Genomic DNA, 24,883 nt, shown 5'->3' on the forward strand with positions numbered 1-24,883 from the left:
CTTGGGCTACAAACTCCTTGAAAGCATCGAGAACTTGATCTTTTGTTTTCAAAAGATGTATCCACACCTTTCTTGAATGGTCATCAATAAAGGTGACGAAATATGATGCACCTCCATTGGATTTCTCGGACATGGAGCATACGTCAGTATGCACAAGATCAAGAATATGCTTTCTTCTCATAGGCGTAGACGATCTTCGGAAAGCGGCTCTATGTTGTTTTCCGGCTAAGCAATCATGACATGGTGAGAGAGAGAGACCTTTCATATCAGGAAGAAGTTTCTTGCGAGAAAGTATGTTTAAACCTTTCTCACTTATATGCCCGAGTCTTCGGTGCCATATATCCATGTCATCACTTGCGACATTTACTTCTTCCTTGCAAAGCTTGGCTTGAGTCACATATAATGAGCCTTCTTTACTTCCTCGAGCCATGATCAAACTTCCTTTGGTTAGCTTCCATTTGCCACTACCAAAGTGGCTATCGAAACCGGCATCATCGAGCTTCCCGGTTGATATGAGATTGAGCCGAATGTCGGGGACATGCCTCACATCTTTGAGAACTATCTTACATCCCGTGTTTGATGTAAGATTAACATCCCCCTTTCCAACGATCTTGCTTCTTCCTTGATTTCCCATTTGAACATTACCGAAGTCACCACTTTGGTAGGTTGTGAAGAAGCTTCCATGAGGGGTGACATGAAAAGAAGCACCAGAATCAACGATCCATGAACTATCATCAGAGCTAAGATTACATTCTCCAATGAGATATAATTCTTCGCTCTGGTCTTCCACAATGGTGGTAGTCTTGTCTTCATGCTTCTTTGTAGGATTGAACCGGTCTGGTTTGATATTACCGGTTTGTTTGTCTTTCTTGAAAAACCGACATTCCGACTTTATGTGACCCGGCTTGCCGCAATAATAGCAGGTAACTTTTGGACGTGACTTGGATCTTCCTCGAGATTGGTCTCGTCCTCTGCTTCTGTTGTGACCACGAGTCTCTTCTCTACCCCGTCTATCAACAATGTTAGCTTCTGAATAAGAGCTCGAACCTCGCTCCTTCCTGCGAACTTCTTCATTTAGAAGGCTATCAGTGACGGTGTCCATGGTAAGCTTTCCCTCCGGTGCTGAATTGCTTAGAGTGACAACTAGTGTGTCCCAACTCTCCGGCAGTGAACTAAGGAGTAAAAGGGCTTGCATTTCGTCTTCAACCTTCATATCAACTTTGTTAAGTTGATTTACGATCCCCTTGAAATTGTTCAAGTGCTCCATCATGCTCTGGCCATCCTTGTACTCTAACTTTACCAACCGTCGAACAAGAAGAGCTTTGTTTCGAGGTGTTTTCTTTTGAATCATGGATTCAAGTTTTGTCCATAATTCAAAAGCATTTGTGTAGGTAGAGACATGTTCAAAGAGGGATCGGTCGACATACTTGCGTATTACGGCAACCGCTTTTCTATTAAGAATCTCCCATGCTTTATCATCCTTTCCTTCCGGCTTATCCTTCATGATGATGGGCTCATGCAAATCTTTGCAATAAAGATGATCTTCCATCATCGGTTTCCAATAAGAGAAGTTGTCCGTCGTGAGCTTGAACATATCACCTTCAAAGGTAACGGTGGCCTCCATCTTCACTTCTTCAAAGATAACCGGTAACTCGGCTCTGATACCAGTTGTTGGGAAAAATAGCGGATAATATTTTCTTCGAGAGGTTAAGATGGAATGTAGACGGTTTATGTTCGAGATAACCTTCGTATTTTAGGAAAGAGATTTTTAGTAAGGCTTGTGTTTGGAGATTTCTTAAAGACTTTTGGAACCTTTTATGAAATGTTTTCTTTCTATTACTTTGCTTGATTCTTGGATGATTTTACAAGTGAGCTCTACACTCCTATTTATACTAGTGGAAGAGTAACTACAAGCTAATTCTAGAGACTTCTCCATCTTTTACACACTTCTTCTTCCACACTCTTCTTCTTCCTCTAAATACTTCTTCTTCTTGGGCTAAAGCTTGATTATGATTTGATTAGTTTTGGGCTTAAGGAGGGAAACCCAACAAACGTGTCTCCAAGATACATCTGGTTTGGTTTAGTTTTGTTTTTGAATCCACAAACAAAACTTTCTCAAGTATCAAGCCACGAGTCATTTAATCCTATTTTTTGGGACTTTGATGGTAATTGATCGAACAAAACTCGAAGTTAAGTAATTGTAACTGGAATACTTGTAGGGAATGAGTTATATAATTCAGACTTTTGTTTATTTTTTTACTTCTCCTTATGAAGCAAAAACATAAGGGCACTATAATGATCTGACTGAATGCTCACAAACTATTACCATCTTATTACCTTCCAACCATGACCTCCATTTTGATTTACATAAACTTATTACAAGACCCAAATCCTGTCATCGTAATCATCATCGTCATTATTCAAAAATAAATACATCTTATTAATTTTTTTACTCAAGTTCTGTTGGCATATATCCTTCTCTTTAACTAAGCCGCCGGAATGGTGTAACCTAATAGATTCAAATCCAAATGATGACATACGGTTACAAATAAGAAACGAATCATAAGATTAATATAGTATGTTAATAAACTTGGTTCAAATTGTACTTACTTCCACATTTATAGCCAGATGGAATCTTCTTGCCACAAGAACGAGCAACGTAAATCAGTTTGTCCATATCAAAAGTGTTCATAACATCCCTAGTAACGTAGCGACAACCACACGGTATATCTATAGGACGGATCAGAGCACAACAAGACCGAGACGGCGGCGGAGAATTTGGTCCGGCGTTGCTAACGTAACGTTGACACTCATTCACCAGTCCCGACAGGTTAGCTCCACAGAGCTGAGCTGTCGCCATGTTGACATTGTCGGAACCGATCATGAAGAAAGCTATTGCTACAACCATTACAGTTATCATTCCACTTCCCATCTTTTCTTATTTCAACGGTTTGTAATGAAATCTACGGTGTGATGATTGTTTTGGTCTGGCGATAGATTTGTTTATATAGCACAAGGCGTTAATGACATACTTAGTTATTTAGTAACATCTTTTTGGTTAGTAGTGGAGACAAGAGTAGGGAGTGCTCTATTTTAAGGGTTGGCACCATATTCCACCTATAGTAATGTCTTTCCTCCTATTTCACCCCAGACCTATATCTCAAAAAGTTTGGCTTCTTTACCAAACTATACAAACTTATTTAAAAACATCAAATTTAATTAATCTAGTTATTAGCGTTTATTAAACCACTTTAGCTTTAGGTGTGCAATAGGTGATAAATGTAAGTGGAGGATATACTGCTCTTATGATACTCCTGAAAGTGCTTTCTCTTCTCCATCTTTGATATGTACTCTTCTCCCATGTTCTTAAAATAGAAGATAGATAAAGGACACCAAACAACAGTAAAAGATAACAAAGAGGGTCCTCAGGTGACACCACTAATTGTTTTGTTATAGAACAAGATTATGCTGTCTGGTCCAGAGAAGGAATGACATCAATGGAAAACATAAGATAAATACATGGCCTTATGATAACCAATAAACCAATATATCACAAAGGAGACTGACAACAAATTACCACAAGAACCAGAAACTTATGTTCACAATCCATTCCTCACTAGCAATTGCTCTTAATCATCTGTTAAAAGGAAAAGTAAGTTAGCATACTTAATCAGCTGCTCAAATCCACAATTAACAATTATCACACATGACTCATTACCATATCTTTAGTTATTGCTGCTGGCGAAATTTTTCATACTGTTACGGTGCAATCTCTCCAGCAATATCTTCAGGAACTTCCCCTACAGCAACCAGGATTCACAAAAAGATAACGAGACTTGTGTTTTTTACTTTCAATCAATTAGCATTGTTGGAAAATTAAATCTTAATTAAGGCACCATGTTTCCAAATAAAATTAATAAGAGGCTAAACCAATTCACAGGGCTATACTAAAGTTCAACTGGTATTAGTCTCTGTATCATGCAGTCATCTTAGTAGCTAACTAAATGTTCATCTCTGGACTATCCTGATTGATTCCAAATGAACCTTTGCTGGACCGTCTCACCTCGAGGAGTAGACTGAAAACCGCAGTTGGTGAGATGATTAGCAAGGGTCTCGCCTAAAGTCTTTTGCCAATCAGGTACACTTCTGGCTTCCGGTACAGGCCACACTATTGCTGTCTCGGTGGTGAGGTTAACACTAGCAGAAGCAACTTGTGGCTATATAGCAAAAGACAAGAAAATCTAAATCAAAATAATCAGAAATTATTTCTAAAGACCATGACACACGAGTTTGGTCTTTAAAGTCTTACTTGGCTCTCCAGGATCTTCTTCACACTTGCTGAACAACCACCACATGTCATCCCCTTTAATTCAGTAGAACATTCGATGTAAAACATAACAGTTAAGTGAATTTATAATCATCAATCATTAAGAGAAAGAGACAGAGAGAGAGAGAGAGTAAACATACTCCGACATTGAGAACAATGATGTCTGAAGATGGAACAGAGACGCCGCCATCACCTGCTCCAGCACCCAATTTCGACTTTGAATCACCACTATCCGATCCTCCTCCACCTCCACCGCCGCTTCCGCCGCTATACCCGCCGAATCCAGCACCGCCGCCACTGAATGAGGGAGATGAGCTGGGCAAACATTGCAAACGGCGTCGGTTCACCGGCAAACCAGCAGCTCCCAAGCCACCAAGACCGCGAACGGCCGGAGAGGAGCGAGCGAGCAATAGAGGGTGGACGTGTCTGGCGCCGGAATTGTGACTAGTGATGAGAGGCAATGAAGGACCAGTTGTTCTGGCCGTCGTTGTTGCCGAGACGATTGAGAAAACAGCGAGTGTAGACTCCATGGAAGTGGTTCCTGAGATTCTCGTTATCTTTTTATTTACTCCACGTTCACGGGCCTGTCTTTGTTTTAGTTTACTTCTTCTAGATGAGTTGTGTCAGGTCTGAAACTTGTCTAACATACTCTTGTTGTCGTACAACTTGTTTTGGTTTGTCAAAGTATACTATGTGTAGCCCTTGGATTTACACCCGAACCAACCAGCCAAACCTAACCAATTTTTTTGGTTTTCAGTTCAAAACCGGTTATGAGTTCGGTAAAGTTATTGGAAAAAAAAACAGTTTTTGATTTGGTTCGGTGGTCGGTTGAATCCGGTTTTTCAAACAAAATTAAGCATTTTTTAAAATAATTTCGAACCGAAAACAACCAAACTAAACTAACCGAAAAAAGAAACCTACCAAAATTAACTGATTCTTTCTTGAAATTTTACCAAATTTAACCACAAAAATTGGCTGGTTTCGGATAATTATTTGAAAGACCAAAATTAATCAAACCGATTATAGTGGAACCAAACAAATCAAAAGCGAAAATAGACGATCCAAATAAACCAAAAGAAACCCAGGCCTATGACTATGATTATGCCTACTTACAAATTTTAACTGATTTACCGGTTTATTAAGTCAAGCCACCTCATATTATTACCCAACACACAAAAAGAAAACAACAGTGTATGCGGTCTTGTTTCACACAATCTGCATTTTTACCATGCGGAATTAGAAGACGGTGATGTTGCCATCACAGAATCTGATGGTCTCTTTGACAACGTGCATGAGAAATAAATTGTTTCAATAGTTTACAGGTCACTGGAACAAAGTTTGGAACCTCAGGTGCTCAACGTTTTCAACTAAACTATATTAGTACATCTGTACATGAATGTTGAATGTAACAGAGGTGGTACTGTCATCGTTTCAGTTGTGAATACCGTCTCGTATCTAATATGCATTTTCCTCGGCAACTGTAAATAAAGTGAGGTATTACATAATACACATAACCATGTTGTTTTCTCTACTTTGTGATGGAAACGATGGACAATGTGGAAAGTAAGGTGTCCAATACAAGCGGCTCTTGGTAAAATCATCTGATTCAGATTCATGTGAGTATATCATAGCTCTGAGCCTCTGAAGTTTCAGTTTCTACGGAATTACAACGCATACATTTCACAAATACACTGGTTCTCAACTTGGGATCCAAAATGCGTCACAAAATACAAACTTGGTTCAGACCGCATCATGCCACATTGAGGATCTGAACATCGTGTTTAATTATCTATATATTATGCTATAATCGTAACATCTCAAAAGACACATCAAACTATCTATAAGCAAAATACCGAAAGCAATGGTATATCAGATGAAAACATCTAATCTCAAAAAAGTTGTAGTATCTATATATATATAAAATTGTTTGCCTCACTCCTAGGCTATCCAGCTGGAAACTCACTTTCTGAGGGACTGACATGTGTCCCGCTGTGTTAAATGCTGCGATTCATTTAATTGGAAATCATATTGGGCTTTGGTTTGTTGTGTATTTGTCTAATAATTATGGGCTTAATGTTTTTTTTTGTTACAGCCATGAGTAAACATCATGAATACGGCACTCACTCTCAATCTTTAATTAGATTTCATATTAGCAGAATAAAATATTTTTTAAAAATGGTAAAATGCATAAAATTTATATAGTTATAACATACAAAGTAATAGGCTAGATTCTAAATTTGATTTGTTGTCTATCCAATTATTTCTTTTAAATATTAGTTATAAGTAAATTATGCTAATAAATGTGAAAATACTGAACCAATTAATAAAAAATTAACTATTTATATATTATTAAAATATACAAATATTTTAATAATAAAAAAAAAATACAAAACTCACGTACAATGTTGAAAAACTATATAAAATAATCAATATTTTGAGTATTAAACGTAACCACAACAACAAAAACTGAAATCTACTTACTATATATAAGAAAAGTTAAGCAAACATTTAAGAAAACGTATAATACCATTTCAATCATGAACATCATGTCATGCTAATACAAACTTATAATCTCTAATAACACTAATAAAAAAATAAAATATAAAAGAATTTAGTTAAACATATGTGAAGATGATATAAAAATGTGTATTCATTATAAAAAAACATAACAAAAAAGAAAGATAATAATAAAGTAGTACAATGTCAGAAAATGTATTTGAAAAAAAAAAAAAAAACATAAACAAGTTAGCAAAATAAACAACATCCAACGTTAACTAAAATGAATGTAATATCCCTCATCACTTAAAATTTTCTAATAGAGAAATATCATTAGTATACACATCACTTACAAATGCAAATGCAAATCTAAAACACAGACCACAAAATCATACAAAAGAATAAAAACCGAAATCACAAATAAAGTATATCCCGCCCGTAGGGCGGGCCGAACCTAGTATACATATATAGAGAGGCAATGAAAGCTGGAAAAGTTACTGAGCTTTTGTAAACGATTATCCCTATATATTAATTGAAGCTCATTTAAAAAGTTATAACTTTAAATTTGTACTAACTAAAAAAAACTATGCTTAGATGTCACTTAATTAAGATATATATCAATTTAGCTTACGTGAAACTTTAGAATCAATTAAAAAAATATTAGTCCAAATCCAATTAATAGGAAACATTGTATTAACCTAAAATATAAAAATTATGTGTAATCTTTCCTTAAATAAAAGTTACAAAATTACTAAATATGATTTAACATATATATAAAAATTAATAACTATGAATAATAAGAGTTGATAACAATTTTTGCATCCTTTTTCATTTTTGTTTAATTTTATATTATAAAAAAAATTAAACAGTCACATTAACCATATAATAAAAAATTAGATTTTTTTTATTATATGTTATATTTTTTTTAAATGACTTTAAATTACAAAAATGAGAAAACCTTATATGTTTTATTTAAAAAAAATTAAACGACTTTAAATTACAAAAATGAGAAAACCTTATATGTTATATTATTCTTATATGTTATATTTTTTTCTTATATATTATATATTGAATTTTTTAAAACAATTTTAAATTACAAAAATGTAAGTTTTGCTTAAGTATATGACTAAAAACATTAAAATGACGTGTATCTATTCGATAGTTGATCTTATAAACCTTTCAAAACCATATGAAACATAGATGTCAAAGTAATTCAAATGTGGAAACAATACTGTTCATATTTTTCAAGAATGTGTTCGGTGAAAAAAAAGTTTCTATGTCATAATTTGTTTAATATTCAATCCGATCAACCAATGATATATTAATTATAGTTTAGTTCAACAATTTTTAATAAAAATTGATCCGGTCCATCGGAAAGAAACTATATAATAAAAACAAAACATTGTATATGTATAAATAAAATGATCAAATATATATATAAAAATTATCGATAATATATACAAATAAACTTACCATGCACAAGGCGCATGTTTTATCCTAGTTATATAATTAAAATAACATATATATATATGAATTTATAGAAGTTGTGTGCCCCCTATTTTGACCATACTCATTTACTTGGTCAAGCTGAGATACTAGAACAATATATATTTTAAGATGGTACTCAACATGTGACATCTAACTCGGTTTCAAATCTGTGTGCATGTATGTATGAGTTGTAGATAAGAAGAAAAAATCATGGTAAAACTTCAAAGTTTTAAAGTTAGTCTCTTTTACTTTTAATTTTTTTTAATAAGGCATGTGATTTGTTTTTTTATAATCTATTTAAAGCTACTTACATCTTCGAAACTACGAATGATTCCGCTATTTGTAATCAGAAGAATAAGATGGAATCCAACCAAATAAAACATATTTTGGAAAAATAATAAGAATGAAAAATTTGTTATGAAAATTAGATACATTAGAGATGAGAATAATAAGCATACTATATAAAAATGAGAGGGTGTCTTGTAAAAAGAATAAAAGTGACTTATCATCTATAACCCTAAAGAAGAGAAGAGAACCAAGACCAACCCTCTCTTTTATATTCCTTTTATTTTTCTTTCTTATGTCTTATATTTTCATCATTTTTATCATTTCACCTTAGACTAATCTATCTTATTCATCTTTCCTCAACAATTGTTCGGTTTGATGTAGGTGGAGATAGAGATTGCATCCATGGAAATGTCTAGAGGAAGCAATAGTTTTGACAATAAGAAAATAAGTTGTCAAAGAGGTCACTGGAGACCTATCGAAGACGATCATCTCCGGCAACTCGTGGAACAATATGGTCCCAAGAACTGGAATTTCATTGCTCAACATCTCTATGGAAGATCAGGTAATAAATTCATATCTTCATCTTTTTCATATATGTATTTTCTAATGAAAATTGTAGTAGATCTATGTGTTTTTGTAAATAATAGAGAGTGATACCGATTCATAGGGAAAAGCTGTAGATTGAGATGGTACAATCAACTCGATCCAAACATCACCAAGAAACCTTTCACAGAGGAAGAAGAAGAGAGACTTCTCCAAGCTCATCGGTTCCAGGGGAATCGTTGGGCATCCATTGCCCGATTATTCCCTGGGCGGACGGATAACGCTGTCAAGAACCATTTCCATGTCATCATAGCTAGACGCAAACGTGAAAGCTCTTCTTCCACGGCCACTTCTACGTTCAACCAAAGTTGGCATAATATTTTTAGCCATAGTTCTAGTCTTACAAGGCTAGATAGATCCCAGTTTGGGTTATGGACGTATCAAAAGGACAAGAGTCGCGGTCTCTGGCCTTACACTTTTGTTCCTGCACCTAAAGATGGTCAGTTTGGATCATCATCTATCTCAAATTTACACAAAGACATTTATCCTGAGAGAATAAAGTCTAAAGAGTTGGTGGATCATCACAATTACGAATTTCAGGCAGCTACACCAGATCATAAGAAAAACTCAATAAGTGAAGATGGACCATCCATGGGAGATAATGGTGGGAAGAAAAATGTTACTTTCATTGATTTTCTTGGAGTTGGATTACTTTCTTAGGATATAATGTCACAACTCAGTGATCTTAAGGGTATCTATCGTTAGGGTTAGGTATCATTTTCAGCCTTTTGCTTCCTTAAAATCTCATATGAAAATCAGTTACAACTCTCGCTTTCCATCCATCCATATATACATAAACATATCATTATTAGGTGTCTCTTTATATATGTATATCGCATGCACTTGAATTGGTATATTACACATACATGTATCGTTACTTCGTTAGTATAATGCACGGTTTGATGTTTCGTACTGATTCATGTAATAAATCTGTTTTTGCATATTATAGGGCGTATTTATACACAAAGATATATGCAAGTCTACTAATTTTATATATTACCAAATTGCTAATTATTGTATTAGAACTTGTAAAGCTTGAAATTTGTGTATCTAAATGGGAGCTTGTATTAGAAAGCATGTTTTATATGATATTTATAATGCGTTAGTTACATTAAGATCGTCACTAGCTACGTACACACATATTTGCATGGTTCTGGAGAAATGGATTAATCGTTTTCTTCTAGCTGGCTTTACGGACCTGCTTAAAACCAATTTCTTAATCTATCATATATAGTTTTTGCGACTGTGGGAAACAATATATAATTTGCAAAAAGCATAATATTAAAACTACACAAGTTATATGAATTCCAAGTTATATAATCTTTTAAAGCTAGACACTTTAGTCATCTACAAACAAAAATCTCACAAAACTATACTTTGTTACTATGTTACCCAAACCAAACCATGTAAAACTTTTTTTTAAATTATGATTGAATTATCTTTCTTCATATCATTAGACACGACACACACAGCGAGACAAGAAAAAAAAACATATTTATTTTTCGTCCATTCGTAGCTTAAGCTTTGCACACCATATTTTTATTGTTTCAGTATTTTAAAATGAAAATATATACACTAAAAAACGTAAGCAGTGCAATATTACGTTTGTTTTATATGCGTCTATTTTTTTATTTAGATATCATTTTTTCCTCGTCAGATATTTGTACTTGCAAACTATAAATCTAAGTTTTTTATTTGTTTCATTTTTCATATATTTCTAGATAATATCCAAATAGCTGGACTAGTTTTATCTAGAGCCCACAAAACAAAAAGAGCCTCTACAAACTGAGCTGGGCCAATTTGGACTCACCCTTAAAAGTTTAAACACGTTTTTTTTTTTTACATTATAATATTAATGATAAATAAAGTAATAACGAATGAAATAATGCGACATAAATATCTAATTCTCATGAAAAAAGTTCTTCTCTCCTTTTCCTCTGTTCTCTCTTTAGAAACTTTTACAGAGGAGAAGTTGAAGAGAAGAAACCTTACACCGGTGTCTTTCCGGCGACTCTCTGCCCGTGGTTGGGCTACCCTTCCGGCGTCGCACCTTCTTCTTCGGTGGTCGGCCGGCCTTTGGCTCTGACGACGCACTAGCAACTCCGGTGTTATCGTCAGCTTTTGGCACCGCGTCACACGTTCCTTTCGTTGTTGACGGCGGCTCTCTTACGGGTTCTTCCCGGATTATGTTTACTCTCCTCTTCTTCGTGCTTCTTCTGATTCAATCAACTTCCGGCTTCGATTGAATCGACTACGGCGATGTTGATTGGATTTCTTTGTTTTGAAGCGGAGAGACTATGGCGTTGTATAAAGTTGCGTTCTCATATACGGTTCTCGTCATCAGCGGTGGTTATCTTCGAACGGGTTCCTGTTCCGGTGTGCTTCCGGTGGAACATCCGACTAGATCCTCCGGCGGTGACGCTCCAGTCGATGAAGTTCGGTGGATGAAGTTAAGGCCAGATCTTTGATAAAGTTGGTTTTAGTTAAATCATACGTTTTTAATCGGCTAATGGATTGTCTCGGCGATTCACTCGGTCGCGGTGAGTTATGCTGGTAGTTGCTCTGCTCCGATGAGATTGGTCTCCGGTGGTACAGAGTTCCGGCTTGAAGCTCCGTTGCAGCGGAGGTTGGAAGCGGGTTCCTCGGTTGACGCGTGTCTCCTTCTTTCTCTGGTTCGAGCACGTGGGCTCAACAAATGACGTTTCCTCCTCCAGAGTGCAATCTTAGTTAGTTGGGCCTTGTTAGGTTTTGTAATTTTATTTGTAGCCCATCTCTTTGGGCCTAGTCTTAAGTGTTTAACCTTTTTTGGCTTTTTGTATCATATGAACTTGTTATAATAATAAGGGAAAATTGTTTTTTTAGAGCAAAAAAATGATAACTATGTCCCTTTAGACTAATCTCTATTTTGTGTCATTTTTACCTATAACACCCTTTAATATTTTTGAATATAAATTTAATAAACAGTTTTACAAACAAAAAAAATTTGGAAAAATAATCACTTTTGATAAAATACTTATATGAACTTAGTGGTATTTTTTTCAGTTATAAAAAAGTTGAAATCATAAATTTCAGATTATGTTCTAAATAAAGTAGAAATAGCATTCTACGAAGTAGAAAACGAAATCTACTTTTTTCATTGAATCTACAATGTTTAGAATACGTGATCTACGTAAATAGGAGTATTCTAAAAATATTTAGAATACACATTCCGCGCTTAAACTACCATTCTAAAATCTTTAGAAATCAAAATCTACACATTAATATAAATCTAAAACACGTAGAAACCGACTTCTACATATTTAATATAAATCTAAAACATGTAGAAATCAAAATCTACACATTACTATAATTCTAAAAACCTGGAGAAACCGATTTCTACAGAGTAGCTGTATTCTACGGATAAGAAATCAGTTCCTAAAAATATGGAAACAAAATATTTGAGAATATTCACTTTTATATTTTGAAAAAATAGATTTAAAAAAACGAAAAAGGAACTAAAAAAACTAGGTAACCTTCTTCGCCGTCTTCTATATCCTATTCATTGTTCACAAATTTTCATAAAAATTTCACATTATTTCTACCATGATTCATGTCTATGCCTCATGTGGTGTTTGATAATTATTTGTAGCTTCAGGTTGGAGTTTTAATGTTGATAAAAAAAAGGGAAAAGTTACTTGCTTTGGAATTGATGCAACAAAACGGCATTTTCTTTTTTTTAATGAGTGACATTAATCATAATTTGTTCATCATCTTCCCCAGATTTTTTTACTCACTAACCAAACGCAATCATATAATCATTTGAAATAATGTTACTTTGCTTCAATTTTTGTTTGCCAATGGTATTGTAGAATCTGTATGATCACATGAAAGAAATGCATCTATTCTTTTCTATAAGTGCATATAGTAATCTCTTGGAAAGACAAAAATGCTTCATCATATATCTGGAGTCAACACAAGTATAAAACCAACCAAACAGAAGGTTCAAAACGTTTGGCTATAATTTTAACAACCTTGTTGCAACACCATGCAGAGTCTACTAGCAAATATGAACCGATGTGAACTAATTTGAAGTTATCTAATTTTTGGTTTGAGGTTTTGGTGGCTTCAAACTAAATTTCAATGCTCATTGTTTCAGCTATAGAAGTCATCAGGGAATTCTGTGGAGGGTGATTCAACTTGCACATCTACCATTGAGATATTCAAGATACAACCGCATATGTCTCTATCTTGTGATCTCCCAACGTGTCGTAACCAGTTGAATATTTGTAGACTAGACATGCTTTCAAGAACAGAACTCGGGTGGTTCCATGTAGCCATATCATTAGTCTTCAAATCTCCATGAAACTAAGACCAAGCAGAAGAAAAATTAGATTAAGAATGATGATACTGGCCATTCATCAGATAAACAAAAAAATAGTTTGTGAAAGAAACTTACATCTGGTATAAAGATCTGCAATCAACACTCTTAACCCGCAATCCTTCACACGAGCGTGAGAACCACTTCCTCAGTTGCAGAAAACACAGACCGAGAGTCTCCTCTGTAATGCCGTCATTTTCTCTGATTCTAAAAACTCATAAACAGAAAAGCTTAATCAAGAAATAGACAACGAAGCATTATCATTCCAAAAATGCAGCGAACGACACAAAACAAGAATATTAGACACGAGATTACAAGCATGAAAAGTAAATAGAAAGGAGAAGACTCTACGTTACCTTAAAGCCGGAGAAGAAGTCTAGTCTTCGTCGCTCCACCATGAGAGATAAACGATCTAAGCCAGAGCACACACTCTTTACGTCGGAGAAGAAGTCTCGCCTTTGTTGCTCCACCGTATGAGAGCGGGTTTCTTTGTCGCCACCTAGAGAGAAAGGCAAGAGATAACGAGATTAGGGTTATGAAAATTAATTTGGGTATTTTTTATGTGTTGATTTTGATTTAATTTAGTTAATTTAAAGTATAATATTTTAATAAATTATAATTAGTTTATATTTGTATTTTCGAAGGATAGACTTGGGATTTTGGTAAATATTAGTCTAATGAGACAATCTTATGTTAGACTTATCCTATTAGGACAATGTATATGTTTTTTTTGTCTAAAAAAACAATTTTCCCTAATAATAATACCAGATGACAAAAAAAAAAAAAGTAATAACGAATGGTATCCCACCATTCATCATCATGCTTTTTATCATCATACGAACATAACCAACATCATCCCCAGTTGAAGTCGTGCGCGTTTGACTTTGACCAGCTAAAAAGAGCTTGAAATGCGCCACGTCATCAAAACTTTTGTCGTTTTCCTCGTTTTGCATTAAATGTCATTTTTAATTTCACTGTACCAACTCAGATAAAACTCTTTGGCTTTGTCTTCTTTCACATTTACTTTTTTTCTTGTAATAATCTTTCTTTTTTTAATTATTCGTTCTTCTTCCGATAACTTGTTTCTATCATCTTCCTTCCTTCGTTTTCTCTCAATCTTACTTCTCCGGTTTAGTAGTCAACGGTCAGCGATCTCGGCTCGGCGTTTTCAAATCGGAAACACATAGCTCTGAGAGAGTCTTTGGTTATCGATTTGGGTTGGTCTTCTCTTCAAATTATAGTCAACGGTTGAAAACGCGTCAAGGGCTTTTCTCATTGATTCGAGATCCTATGAAGAAGAGTTGTTCTAGGGTTCGTTTTTAATATGCGAGGAATGATGAAACCTAGCTTCTTATGGCTGCTTCTTGTTTTCGATTTGGTTCTCAGAGTAGCTGGCAACGCCGAAGGTCTGCTTCTCTTCGATTATTTATTGTATAAGCAGAGTTTTCTATTTGACTTGAGTTATGTTATGTAATTAATTGATTGAAAAGGTTTGAAAAGTGTTTTTTTGATTCTTTCTTTTGGTTAAAACCGCAGGTGATGCTTTGAGTGCACTGAAGAACAGTTTAGCAGACCCTAACAAGGTGCTCCAGAGTTGGGATGCTACTCTTGTTACTCCCTGTACATGGTTTCATGTTACTTGCAATAGTGACAATAGTGTCACACGTGTGTAAGTTTCTTTCTTTCTTTCTCTCTGCCGCCAAGAATGTTGCCTTCTAAGAATTCTTCTTTGCTCAGTGACCTTGGGAATGCGAATCTATCTGGTCAGCTAGTAATGCAGCTTGGTCAGCTTCCAAACTTGCAGTACCTGTAAGTAATCATCTCTTCTTAAACATGATATATCTAGGTGAAGTAGCTTTGATAATTTTTGTAATATGGAAGTAAATGTAATGATACAGGGAGCTTTATAGCAATAACATAACTGGGACAATCCCAGAGACGCTTGGGAATTTAACGGAGTTGGTGAGCTTGGATCTTTACTTGAACAATCTAAGCGGTCCCATCCCAAAATCTCTTGGCCGACTACAGAAACTCCGTTTCTTGTATGCAACCCCCACTCTTCTCTTACTACCCCCTTTTTTTTTATAATCAGCCTAACTATTGTCTTCAGTTTCCTTGAAAAGCTATTCCTACTTGTGTTTAGGCGTCTTAATAACAATAGCTTATCTGGAGAAATCCCAAGGTCTTTGACTGCTGTCTTGTCGCTTCAAGTTCTGTAAGTGTACCTTTTGTCTCTCTCTCCCTAGTACCTTTGTGTTCATTGTTTCTTATCATTGTTTGGTATTAACTTTATTTTTAAATGCAGGGATCTCTCAAACAATCCTCTCACTGGAGATATTCCTGTTAATGGTTCCTTTTCACTTTTCACACCTATCAGGTTTTGCTTCTGTCTCTCTTAATTTAAACCTTTTGTGGACATGTCAGAACGGTTGATTAATTATTTGAAATTTATTTTCAGTTTTGCCAATACCAATTTGACTCCTCTTCCTGCATCTCCGCCGCCTCCCATCTCTCCTACACCGCCATCACCTGGAGGTTCTTCGTTTTGTCTATGTCTACTTGAAAAACATTCAAAGACTAAGATGTTCATATCATACTTGCAGGGAGTAATAGAATCACTGGAGCTATTGCTGGAGGAGTTGCTGCAGGTGCTGCACTTCTTTTCGCTGTTCCAGCCATTGCACTTGCTTTGTGGCGTAGGAAAACACCACAAGATCACTTCTTTGATGTACCAGGTTAGAGAAACATCCATGGCTTGTTTTTCTCATTGACGCTACTTTGGCTGAGTTTTTGTTTTTGTTACAGCTGAAGAGGACCCAGAGGTTCATTTAGGTCAACTCAAGAGGTTTTCATTACGTGAACTACAAGTTGCTTCTGATAATTTCAGCAACAGGAACATATTGGGTAGAGGTGGTTTTGGTAAAGTTTATAAAGGAAGGTTGGCTGATAGCACTTTGGTGGCGATTAAAAGACTGAAAGAGGAGCGTACTCAAGGTGGTGAACTACAGTTCCAGACCGAGGTTGAGATGATCAGCATGGCAGTTCATAGGAACTTGCTTCGGCTTCGTGGTTTTTGCATGACTCCAACAGAGAGATTGCTTGTTTATCCTTACATGGCTAATGGAAGTGTTGCATCCTGTTTAAGAGGTAACTCTCTCATCTTGTAGCTTATTCCTTGTCCTCCTAATTGCTGCAAGGAAATACCTAAAAGTTCGTTTAGGACCGGTTCTGAGTTTTTGGGGGTTACATGCAATTTAGTAAGAATTTTAGTTTAAACAATTTGGTACCTGTTCTGAGCTTTTGAGGTTTATATGCAATTTAGTAAGAATTTTTGTTAAAAAATTCAAACAACTTTGGTACAGGTTCTGAGATTTTGGGGGTTACATGGAATTTAGCAAGAATTTAATTTAAAATTTTAAACAATTTTGGAACGTTTATGAGATTTTGGGGGTTATATGCAATATCGTAAGAATTATTTTAAAAAAAATATACAGTTTTGGTATCGGTTCTGAGAATTTGGGGGTTGCATGCAATTTAGTAAGAATTTTAATTAAAAAAATCAACAATTTTGGGAGCTTATGTTTATATAAATATTTATTAAAATTTGGGGGTTCATAGGTCAATGTTTCACTTGTATAAGCGTTGATCTGCTAGTAATATTTTATTCTTATCTTGTCCTTAGACCGTCCAGAGTCTCAGCCAGCACTTGATTGGCCAAAGAGACAGGGTATTGCGTTAGGATCAGCAAGGGGACTTGCATATTTACATGATCATTGCGACCCAAAGATCATACATAGAGATGTGAAAGCTGCAAATATATTATTGGACGAAGACTTTGAAGCTGTGGTCGGAGATTTTGGGCTTGCAAAACTCATGGACTACAAAGACACACATGTCACAACCGCAGTGCGTGGTACGATTGGTCATATAGCACCTGAGTATCTTTCCACTGGAAAATCATCAGAGAAAACAGATGTGTTTGGTTATGGAGTCATGCTTCTTGAGCTCATTACTGGACAAAGAGCTTTCGATCTTGCTCGTCTCGCCAATGACGATGATGTCATGTTACTAGACTGGGTATATATTCATGTGTTTCAGTTTCACACTTGTATAGTTTCTTTCTTCTATTTGTGTTAGTTATAAATGTTTGTTTTGTACCATTCAACAGGTTAAAGGGTTGTTGAAAGAGAAGAAGTTGGAAGCGCTAGTAGATGTTGATCTTCAGGGTAATTACATAGACGAAGAAGTGGAGAAGCTAATCCAAGTGGCTCTGCTCTGCACTCAGAGCTCACCAATGGAAAGACCCAAAATGTCTGAAGTTGTGAGAATGCTTGAAGGCGATGGTTTAGCTGAGAGATGGGAAGAGTGGCAAAAGGAAGAAATGTTCAGACAAGATTTCAATTACCAAAACTATAATCAACCAAACACTTCCTGGCTCATTGGTGATTCCACTTCCCACATAGAAAACGATTATCCTTCGGGTCCAAGATAAGATTCGTAACAGGAATGCTTTTTCGTTGTCTTTATTTTTCTTCTTATGTATTTATTAAGGGTTTAGTTTATGCTGATCCATATTATTGAGTTCTTTAAGCAAATACATGTATGAAGATTCAGGTGGGGTTTGTAAGTTGTAATGTTTACGTGAAAAGGGACTTGAATATTTGAAAGCTAAAAACTGAACAAGTTTATATTCTCTGGTCACTATGTCTCTCCCAAAGCCTAATAAGTGAAAGCTCTAGGAAACACACATGCATGCAACAACCAAACAGTAAAGTTGTTTTTTTAGCACTTAGAGCAGCATTAACGCAAAGGGAGGGGAGCATGGGTTCTAATTTTTTTTTATTATTAACTTTTTGTTTTATCCGATTTAAAAAAAAAAAAAATTAAAAATAAACTAATTGCGGGTCGCCACGTGTTAGTGGGATCCGCGAAAAATGGCAAAACCCTCAGAAACTCAACTCTTGCAGAAGAGGTAGAAGAGACAGGTTTTAATTAATTGTGGGACATGCATGATTTTTAAATTTTTTTTTTGAAGAGGCAACCTTTAGAGGGGCCGTTAAGAGTTATTTTTGGGTTCACCCCCTAGGGTGAACCTAAAGGTTCACCAACCAATAGAAAATTGTTATTTCAGATCTATTATCTTTTAATTAAGGAAACCAAATAACTTGACAAATTATATTATCTTTTCAAAATAAAATTTAAAAATAAATAAAAATAATATATAGAAAACGAATTCAAAAAAAAAAAATGTTGTCAACAAAACACTAAACCCTAAACTCTAATACTAAACCCTAAACTCTAATACTAAACCCTAAACTCAAATCCTAAACCCTTGGGTAAAACCTTTTTTAAATAATATTTTTTTAGAACTATTGTTATTTTTATTTATTTAATCTTTTATTTTTTATTTTAAAAACATAATATAATTTGACAAGTTATTTTGTTTCCTTAATTAAAAGATACTAGATCTAAAATGACAGTTTTTTATTGGTAATCATAGGGGGTGAACCCAAGAAAAAGTTCGTCGTTAATGCTGCTCTTAGTAATATATTACATTTATTATATAATTTCTGACTCTATTAACCGTAAAGTTATTTAATTAAAATAAAGTTATTTAATTAAAGATCACGTAACACGGTAACAGTCCGAGCTAGATAATTTATTAATCAAAAATAAAATGTACGACCGATATGTATCATGTGTGTTTTTTTTTTGTTAGTCCAATTCCGAGCTTTAGGTCAATATAATTTTCCTTACCCCTGGAGTCGGCCTTTAGATATTTCGATCTAGAGAATAACTTTCCGTACCAAAGGTGGTTTGAACCCAGGGCACATGTAAGACTTCTCCATCTTTTCTAAACCAGTTCCAACTTCCAATGTACGCAGATGTTTCACCGCAAACGGAAGTTCCAGCATGGTTCCTTCCCACCTACCTAATATATAGTTAGTCTATATACCCTCCCTTCTTCTCGACTATATACATAGATAGAGAATACATAGACAAACGTCAAACGTTTTTATTAGATTTGTGAAACACACAAACAATTACACCCAACATATTACGAAACACCAAGTTTTTAGATGGTGCACAAGTGATTCATCATGAATCATATCATTGAGATACATATAACCGATGGTAGGAGCACTGGTACAGAAAATCAGAAATACATTTGGTACATGCTTTAGTTAAGACAGCGACAATGTTTACGGACTTCACCTTGAGAGCTATTTTTGACATTGAGCTTGCTCATTTTGCGCATGGCCTTTTGAAAATCAAAGAAAAACTTAGTTTGGTTAAGGGCATAGCCATTAACAAGATTCCTCGTCACTGGACTGTTGAATAAGGCTTGGTCTGAAAAGAGGACTCCTGATTTCATCTGAAGCGCATTGAAATAAGCATTGTCGAAATCGTTGCGTGTGGCATCAAGTGGTTGCTCTGCATTGTCACCGGCACTGCAAGTTTTTGAGAGAGTGTTTGCAAAAGAAGAGTCTACTGAAGAATCTAGGGTGATAAGTCTAGCCTTGAAGGATGAGCATCGTGCAACTCCAAGGGTATGTGCTCCTATATATAGTTCACAAATTAAGTTAACAAATTGCTTTGGAGTATTCACATTCTCGATAAACATATATATTGTATGGATTTCATTCTAAGTGATGTAAAGTATATTAATATTACTAAAGAAGACTTACCAAAGAGACTCTTTACTACCTATGCCAATATTATTTCAAGTCAGTAATCTCTACAATATTATTTGATAAGTCGTAGTAATCTATATGTCATTCTCATGTTCATTTTAAAATAATTAATTAGAATAGTAACTTTAATAAATGAAGTTTATTACTAAAATGCTATTACTAATAGCTTTTATTTAATTTTTATTAATATTTGTTTCAAAATCACCTTATTATAAAAAGACAATATATTTAACATTTGACATGAAATGGAACTCAAGTGTGATGTAAATAAACAACTTACCAGAGAGAGCAACAACATCTTTCGGACTAAAGCCACGTTGGCCAAAAGCCTGAATGAGTTGAGAGGCATTGAAAGAAGGTGGAAGAAGATTTTTTGTATCTTCTATCTTGGATCTTTTACCATCAAATCTTCCTTTAGGTATTTGATAAAATGGACCACCAGCCTAATAAACAGACCCATTTACTAATTCTTTCTAAAAGTACATAAATCATCATACTAATATAATCACCAATGATCGATCTTGATCAGCTTACCCAAAAAACAGCATCTCTAGCAGCCATGGCAAGTATATCTGCGCAAGATACAACTCCTGGACAAGTATTCTCGATTTCTTGTTTTGTATCATATATGATCTCGTAGCCACGTAGACTCAGATTCCCAGGCGAATCCTTTTCTGCAGTGTTGTCATTTGTTGAATCTAGCAGAATCGAAGCGTCACATCCCTTATAGGACAAATAAATAAGTTAGTTTTCAAAACTTCTATTAGTGTTCTTTTATGTACGTAGAAAACGTTACCTCAATGAAACAGTCGTGGAAGAGCATACGGATAAGACCTGCGGCTAGAGTGGGATCGGCTTGAAGAGCATTATTAACACTATTCTTCACAATCTGCTCTGCGGTAGGACAGCTCTTCATGTAGTAATTCTTACTTAAGCCCCTCACGTTAGAAGAAAGCGCAACGATTGCATGCATAAGCATAATAACGCTCAATAAATTTGCCATAACCATCTTATTATCTCCCATCGTAAATAACCTCCCCAGTCCCCACCGTGATATATATATATAGCTATTAATATTTATATTTATATTCTGTTTCAAAGCCTTTTTAATATGATATTCAGTCACAAGCTTGTGTATATATCACTTACCATTTATATAGAGTATGAATTCACACTAATTAGTACATGAATGGTTGAAATGCAATGGGCGGCTGGCGGCTGCAAGTGCAATAGTGATTTAAACGTTAGTAAGTTATTCATATGACAAACATTCGGAAACAAATGCATTTGTGTGGTTATTATGACAAATTGATAAGTCGATGCAATATCAAATAACTAACATAGTTATAATAAAAAAAACATATTATATAGCATAAAACATCAAAACACACGATAATAAAAAAAATATAGTTTAGTTAGTATTTTTTTTGTCAGCCAATATAGTTTAGTTAGTAATCATAAAGTATGAGTATAATAATTTTTTTATTCTTTTTTTTTGTCTTTAATTTAAATGAGAATTTCGATTATAAGGGAGAAACTAGATCTTGACCCACCCGACCGGGCGGGTATTTATTTTATGTTTTTGGTTTTTTTGTTTATATTAAATGATTTTTTTTGTCATCGTTTATATTAAATGATTTATTTGTAGTTTTTAAACATAAATTTATATTGAAAATTAATCTTTGTAGTTATAATAAAAATTTAAATTAAAAGTTTTTATTAAAACATTCTGATATAAATTTTATCTTAATTAAAATAATATAGAGGTGAGTCATAATTTTTTCCAATTTCAAAATCTTAGCATCCCTTAAAAACAAAGAAAATAAATTTATAAATACATAAATTATATAAACATATTTGGAACTATAATTTCTATTAAAATAAATTTGTTAAAGAAAAATAATTTTGTGCTATTGTTGTTTATTTCTAGAGCTTGATCTGTGACTGTATAAATATTTGCTTTCACTTAAAATGTTTTCTTTGTACTAATGGTATAATATATATATAAATATATATTTTTTAAAAAAATTAAAATTTATTACATAATTGTTAATATAAAATTTTAAAACATAACAATTTTATTTATTCCTTTGAATAATTATATTTTGTGGTTTTAATTGTCTATTATATCACAATGTATCGTATAAAAATCCAATATTATATGAATAAACTATTCATATTTTATTTATATGTTATATAAATTGATTATCACGTGTGATTTTTTATTTTATTATTTATTACTAACAAATATTAAAAATATTTAATATGTTAATATGAAATATATTAGGAAATATTTTGGTTAAGATTTGATTAAGTAAATCTATTATTTAAATTAGGAAAATACATTAGGAAAAAACAAGAATACTTAAATATAGGTTCAATAAATATCTCAATGACATTCTAATGTAAATAAATGGTAAAATTAAGGGGTATTTCTATTTTGTACTTTTCTTTTAATATATAGATGTTTTCTTTTGCTGAATTAACGTTAAACTTAATTTTGTGTGTATGTTAGATAACTTAAATATAAATTATAATAGATAGTTAATAAATTCAATTAGAAAATGTCAGATACTCATATGTATCAATATATTTTATTATTATAATATCCAAATGTTATATTTATATTATTAAATATATTATTAAATATATTCTAAAATTTTAGAATAAAATTTATGTTTTAAAATAAATGTATTATTTGCATATGTTCACAACCGCACTCTTTTAGAATAAATAACTTTCTGAGACATCTGAAATAATGCAAAACAGTAAAAATATTTTTATTAGTTATTGGTATACGTCAACAATTATTGGTTATGATTAGTTGGGTTTTAATTTAAGATTTAAACTTTATTTATTTTTAAATCACTAATCCTAACCAATTATGATTTAGCTTTATTTTTAAAGTTAAAGTTTTATTACAGCCTTAAAGCAAATATTAAAGTGCTTTAAAATTTATATATTTATCTGCAGCAAAAAAAACATAAAGGTACAACAATAAAAATTACAGTCTAAATCCTATAAATACATTTCTAAATCTACGGTCCAATCAATCATCATGTTGTATTCCACGAACACGAACACAATATCCGCGGATGTTAATATGATAATCAATCAACCCATTAGACACGCCTTATATTGGAGTGATTGGAACGTGGAAGTATGGAACATATATATAAACCCAAAATTTATACCTAAAGCATTGGGCCCATGATGGGATTGTGATCTATAGTGCATTCCTGTTAGACATCTTCATATCTTCTATCGACTGATCTATTCAGCCACAAGAAAACGCACTTATTGGTTTTGGACTTAATTCGTCTTAATGGCTAACCTAATGTGCATGTTATTGCATGAAAAGTGGCACGTCGTATTGACACATTAACTAGACCATTTCTTTCCTTTGCCCAAACTGGAATTCACTTATGTCCACAAAATAAACGACTATAAATTAATAGTTTAATACCACATATAATACACTTAAACAACAAGTTTTATTTGAAAACGAAACTTTTATATAATTTTTTTTGATACGAATATGTAACTCATTACAAATCAGAGAATAATTAAACTAAATTACAAAAAGCGTAACCAACGTAATTAGAGCGTTTGGTGCTAAAGGAACAAAAACATAAAAACATGTTGATTTGAGAACGCAAGCATAAACGAGCCAGATATAGATTAGATTCCATCAATTGTCCTTTTAAAATCTGATTATGCCTTTTGTCTTCAACAAATAATGTTTAATGTTAGTTGTCGACCAAAAGTCTAAAACTAATTGCGGTGTTAAGTTTATGAGATATTAACACAAAGTAAGAGGTGAACTCAAAGATGCATGTATGATTGAAGTCAACTCAAAGATACAAAAGTAAAGCGAGAAAGCGAGACATGTAGCTGGCTTGCATTAGCTATAGCAACATCCATAGAAACTGACAGGAAGGCTGGTTGGTATTTTGAATGTAGTCATATGTCGATTTCACTTTGCAATTAGGTGTTTTCGTCGCTGAATTTCTAGTGCTACATTGTCCACTCTCTTATCCGGTAGGACAAGAACAGTTGAGCCTAGTTTTTTTTTTTTTTTGGCTAAATCTAGAAAATATTATTGACGTAATGTACACTTCTAAAGAAAAGGGGATCAACACTGGAAATGTATATTTTTTTAAGGATTTTTTACTAGTTTGAATATTAATGTATAGATGGAACCGATATGGTTTTAATTAAGGTTATAGAGTTTGTTACAAATTTGTTGGAAACCATAAAAAATTATAAGATTTGCAAGTCCAACTAAAGCTTAATTATACATTCTCCTCAATTAGTAATGTAGATCACTAAGACATTGATTACACATAGTTTATAAAACACTTAAATTTCCCTTCATTTTCAAATGATAATGAAAGTTTCTTAAGAAGAAAATATGTATCCTAAAATTAAATAGAAGTCCTTATGTAATAATATGTTATACACTTAGAACTTAAGTGTAGATTTTCTTCCATGAATATTTTGGATGTATGTAAGGTATATAATGCAATAAAATCAGATATAATACTTACTACTCAAGACAACATCTTTATTCATCCTTCTTTTGTACTTCAGAATACAAGAACTAAATAACTGCTCTGATATCGTTCC

General features: G+C 33.6%; 5 protein-coding genes and 1 long non-coding RNA gene across 7 annotated transcripts; 2 read left to right on the forward strand and 4 right to left on the reverse strand.

Moving 5' to 3' along the window:
• Positions 1–2,305: 2,305 nt before the first annotated feature.
• Positions 2,306–3,135, reverse strand: LOC103834478. The gene is made up of 2 exons (XM_009110550.2): positions 2,611–3,135; positions 2,306–2,509 (listed from the first exon to the last, which is right to left on the reverse strand). Exons 1-2 carry the CDS (start codon positions 2,930–2,932, stop codon positions 2,487–2,489), a joined length of 345 nt encoding a protein of 114 aa, XP_009108798.1. The 5' UTR covers positions 2,933–3,135; the 3' UTR covers positions 2,306–2,486.
• Positions 3,136–3,383: 248 nt separating this feature from the next.
• LOC103834479 (copper-transporting ATPase PAA1, chloroplastic) lies at positions 3,384–4,997 on the reverse strand. 2 transcript variants are annotated; one of them, XM_009110551.3, is made up of 5 exons: positions 4,468–4,994; positions 4,310–4,363; positions 4,064–4,217; positions 3,719–3,800; positions 3,384–3,637 (listed from the first exon to the last, which is right to left on the reverse strand). In XM_009110551.3, exons 1-4 carry the CDS (start codon positions 4,855–4,857, stop codon positions 3,760–3,762), a joined length of 639 nt encoding a protein of 212 aa, XP_009108799.1. In that variant the 5' UTR covers positions 4,858–4,994; the 3' UTR covers positions 3,384–3,637; positions 3,719–3,759. The 2 variants fall into 2 exon arrangements, 1 of the variants encoding a protein (XP_009108799.1); XR_626486.3 differs by having other exon boundaries at positions 3,402–3,637; positions 3,719–4,217; positions 4,468–4,997.
• Positions 4,998–7,744: 2,747 nt separating this feature from the next.
• Positions 7,745–12,099, forward strand: LOC103834480 (transcription factor MYB54). The gene is made up of 2 exons (XM_009110552.2): positions 7,745–9,161; positions 9,267–12,099. The coding sequence occupies exons 1-2, from the start codon at positions 9,002–9,004 to the stop codon at positions 9,860–9,862; spliced, it is 756 nt and encodes a 251-aa protein (XP_009108800.1). The 5' UTR covers positions 7,745–9,001; the 3' UTR covers positions 9,863–12,099.
• Positions 12,100–13,044: 945 nt separating this feature from the next.
• LOC103834481 lies at positions 13,045–14,334 on the reverse strand. Its single transcript, XR_626487.3, has 3 exons — positions 13,916–14,334; positions 13,638–13,766; positions 13,045–13,546 (listed from the first exon to the last, which is right to left on the reverse strand). It is a non-coding gene; the product is annotated as an uncharacterized LOC103834481 (long non-coding RNA).
• A 304-nt stretch (positions 14,335–14,638) lies between these two features.
• Positions 14,639–18,260, forward strand: LOC103834483 (BRASSINOSTEROID INSENSITIVE 1-associated receptor kinase 1). Its single transcript, XM_009110553.3, has 11 exons — positions 14,639–14,965; positions 15,096–15,228; positions 15,297–15,368; positions 15,458–15,601; positions 15,703–15,774; positions 15,865–15,936; positions 16,018–16,094; positions 16,163–16,294; positions 16,365–16,706; positions 17,242–17,636; positions 17,728–18,260. The coding sequence occupies exons 1-11, from the start codon at positions 14,884–14,886 to the stop codon at positions 18,049–18,051; spliced, it is 1,845 nt and encodes a 614-aa protein (XP_009108801.1). The 5' UTR covers positions 14,639–14,883; the 3' UTR covers positions 18,052–18,260.
• Positions 18,261–19,551: 1,291 nt separating this feature from the next.
• Positions 19,552–22,404, reverse strand: LOC103834484 (peroxidase 47). Its single transcript, XM_009110554.3, has 4 exons — positions 21,051–22,404; positions 20,789–20,977; positions 20,535–20,697; positions 19,552–20,120 (listed from the first exon to the last, which is right to left on the reverse strand). Exons 1-4 carry the CDS (start codon positions 21,276–21,278, stop codon positions 19,741–19,743), a joined length of 960 nt encoding a protein of 319 aa, XP_009108802.1. The 5' UTR covers positions 21,279–22,404; the 3' UTR covers positions 19,552–19,740.
• Between the last annotated feature and the right edge of the window lie 2,479 nt (positions 22,405–24,883).

Source organism: Brassica rapa, chromosome A08 (assembly GCF_000309985.2).
Source record: "Brassica rapa cultivar Chiifu-401-42 chromosome A08, CAAS_Brap_v3.01, whole genome shotgun sequence".
Taxonomy (NCBI): Eukaryota; Viridiplantae; Streptophyta; class Magnoliopsida; order Brassicales; family Brassicaceae; genus Brassica; species Brassica rapa.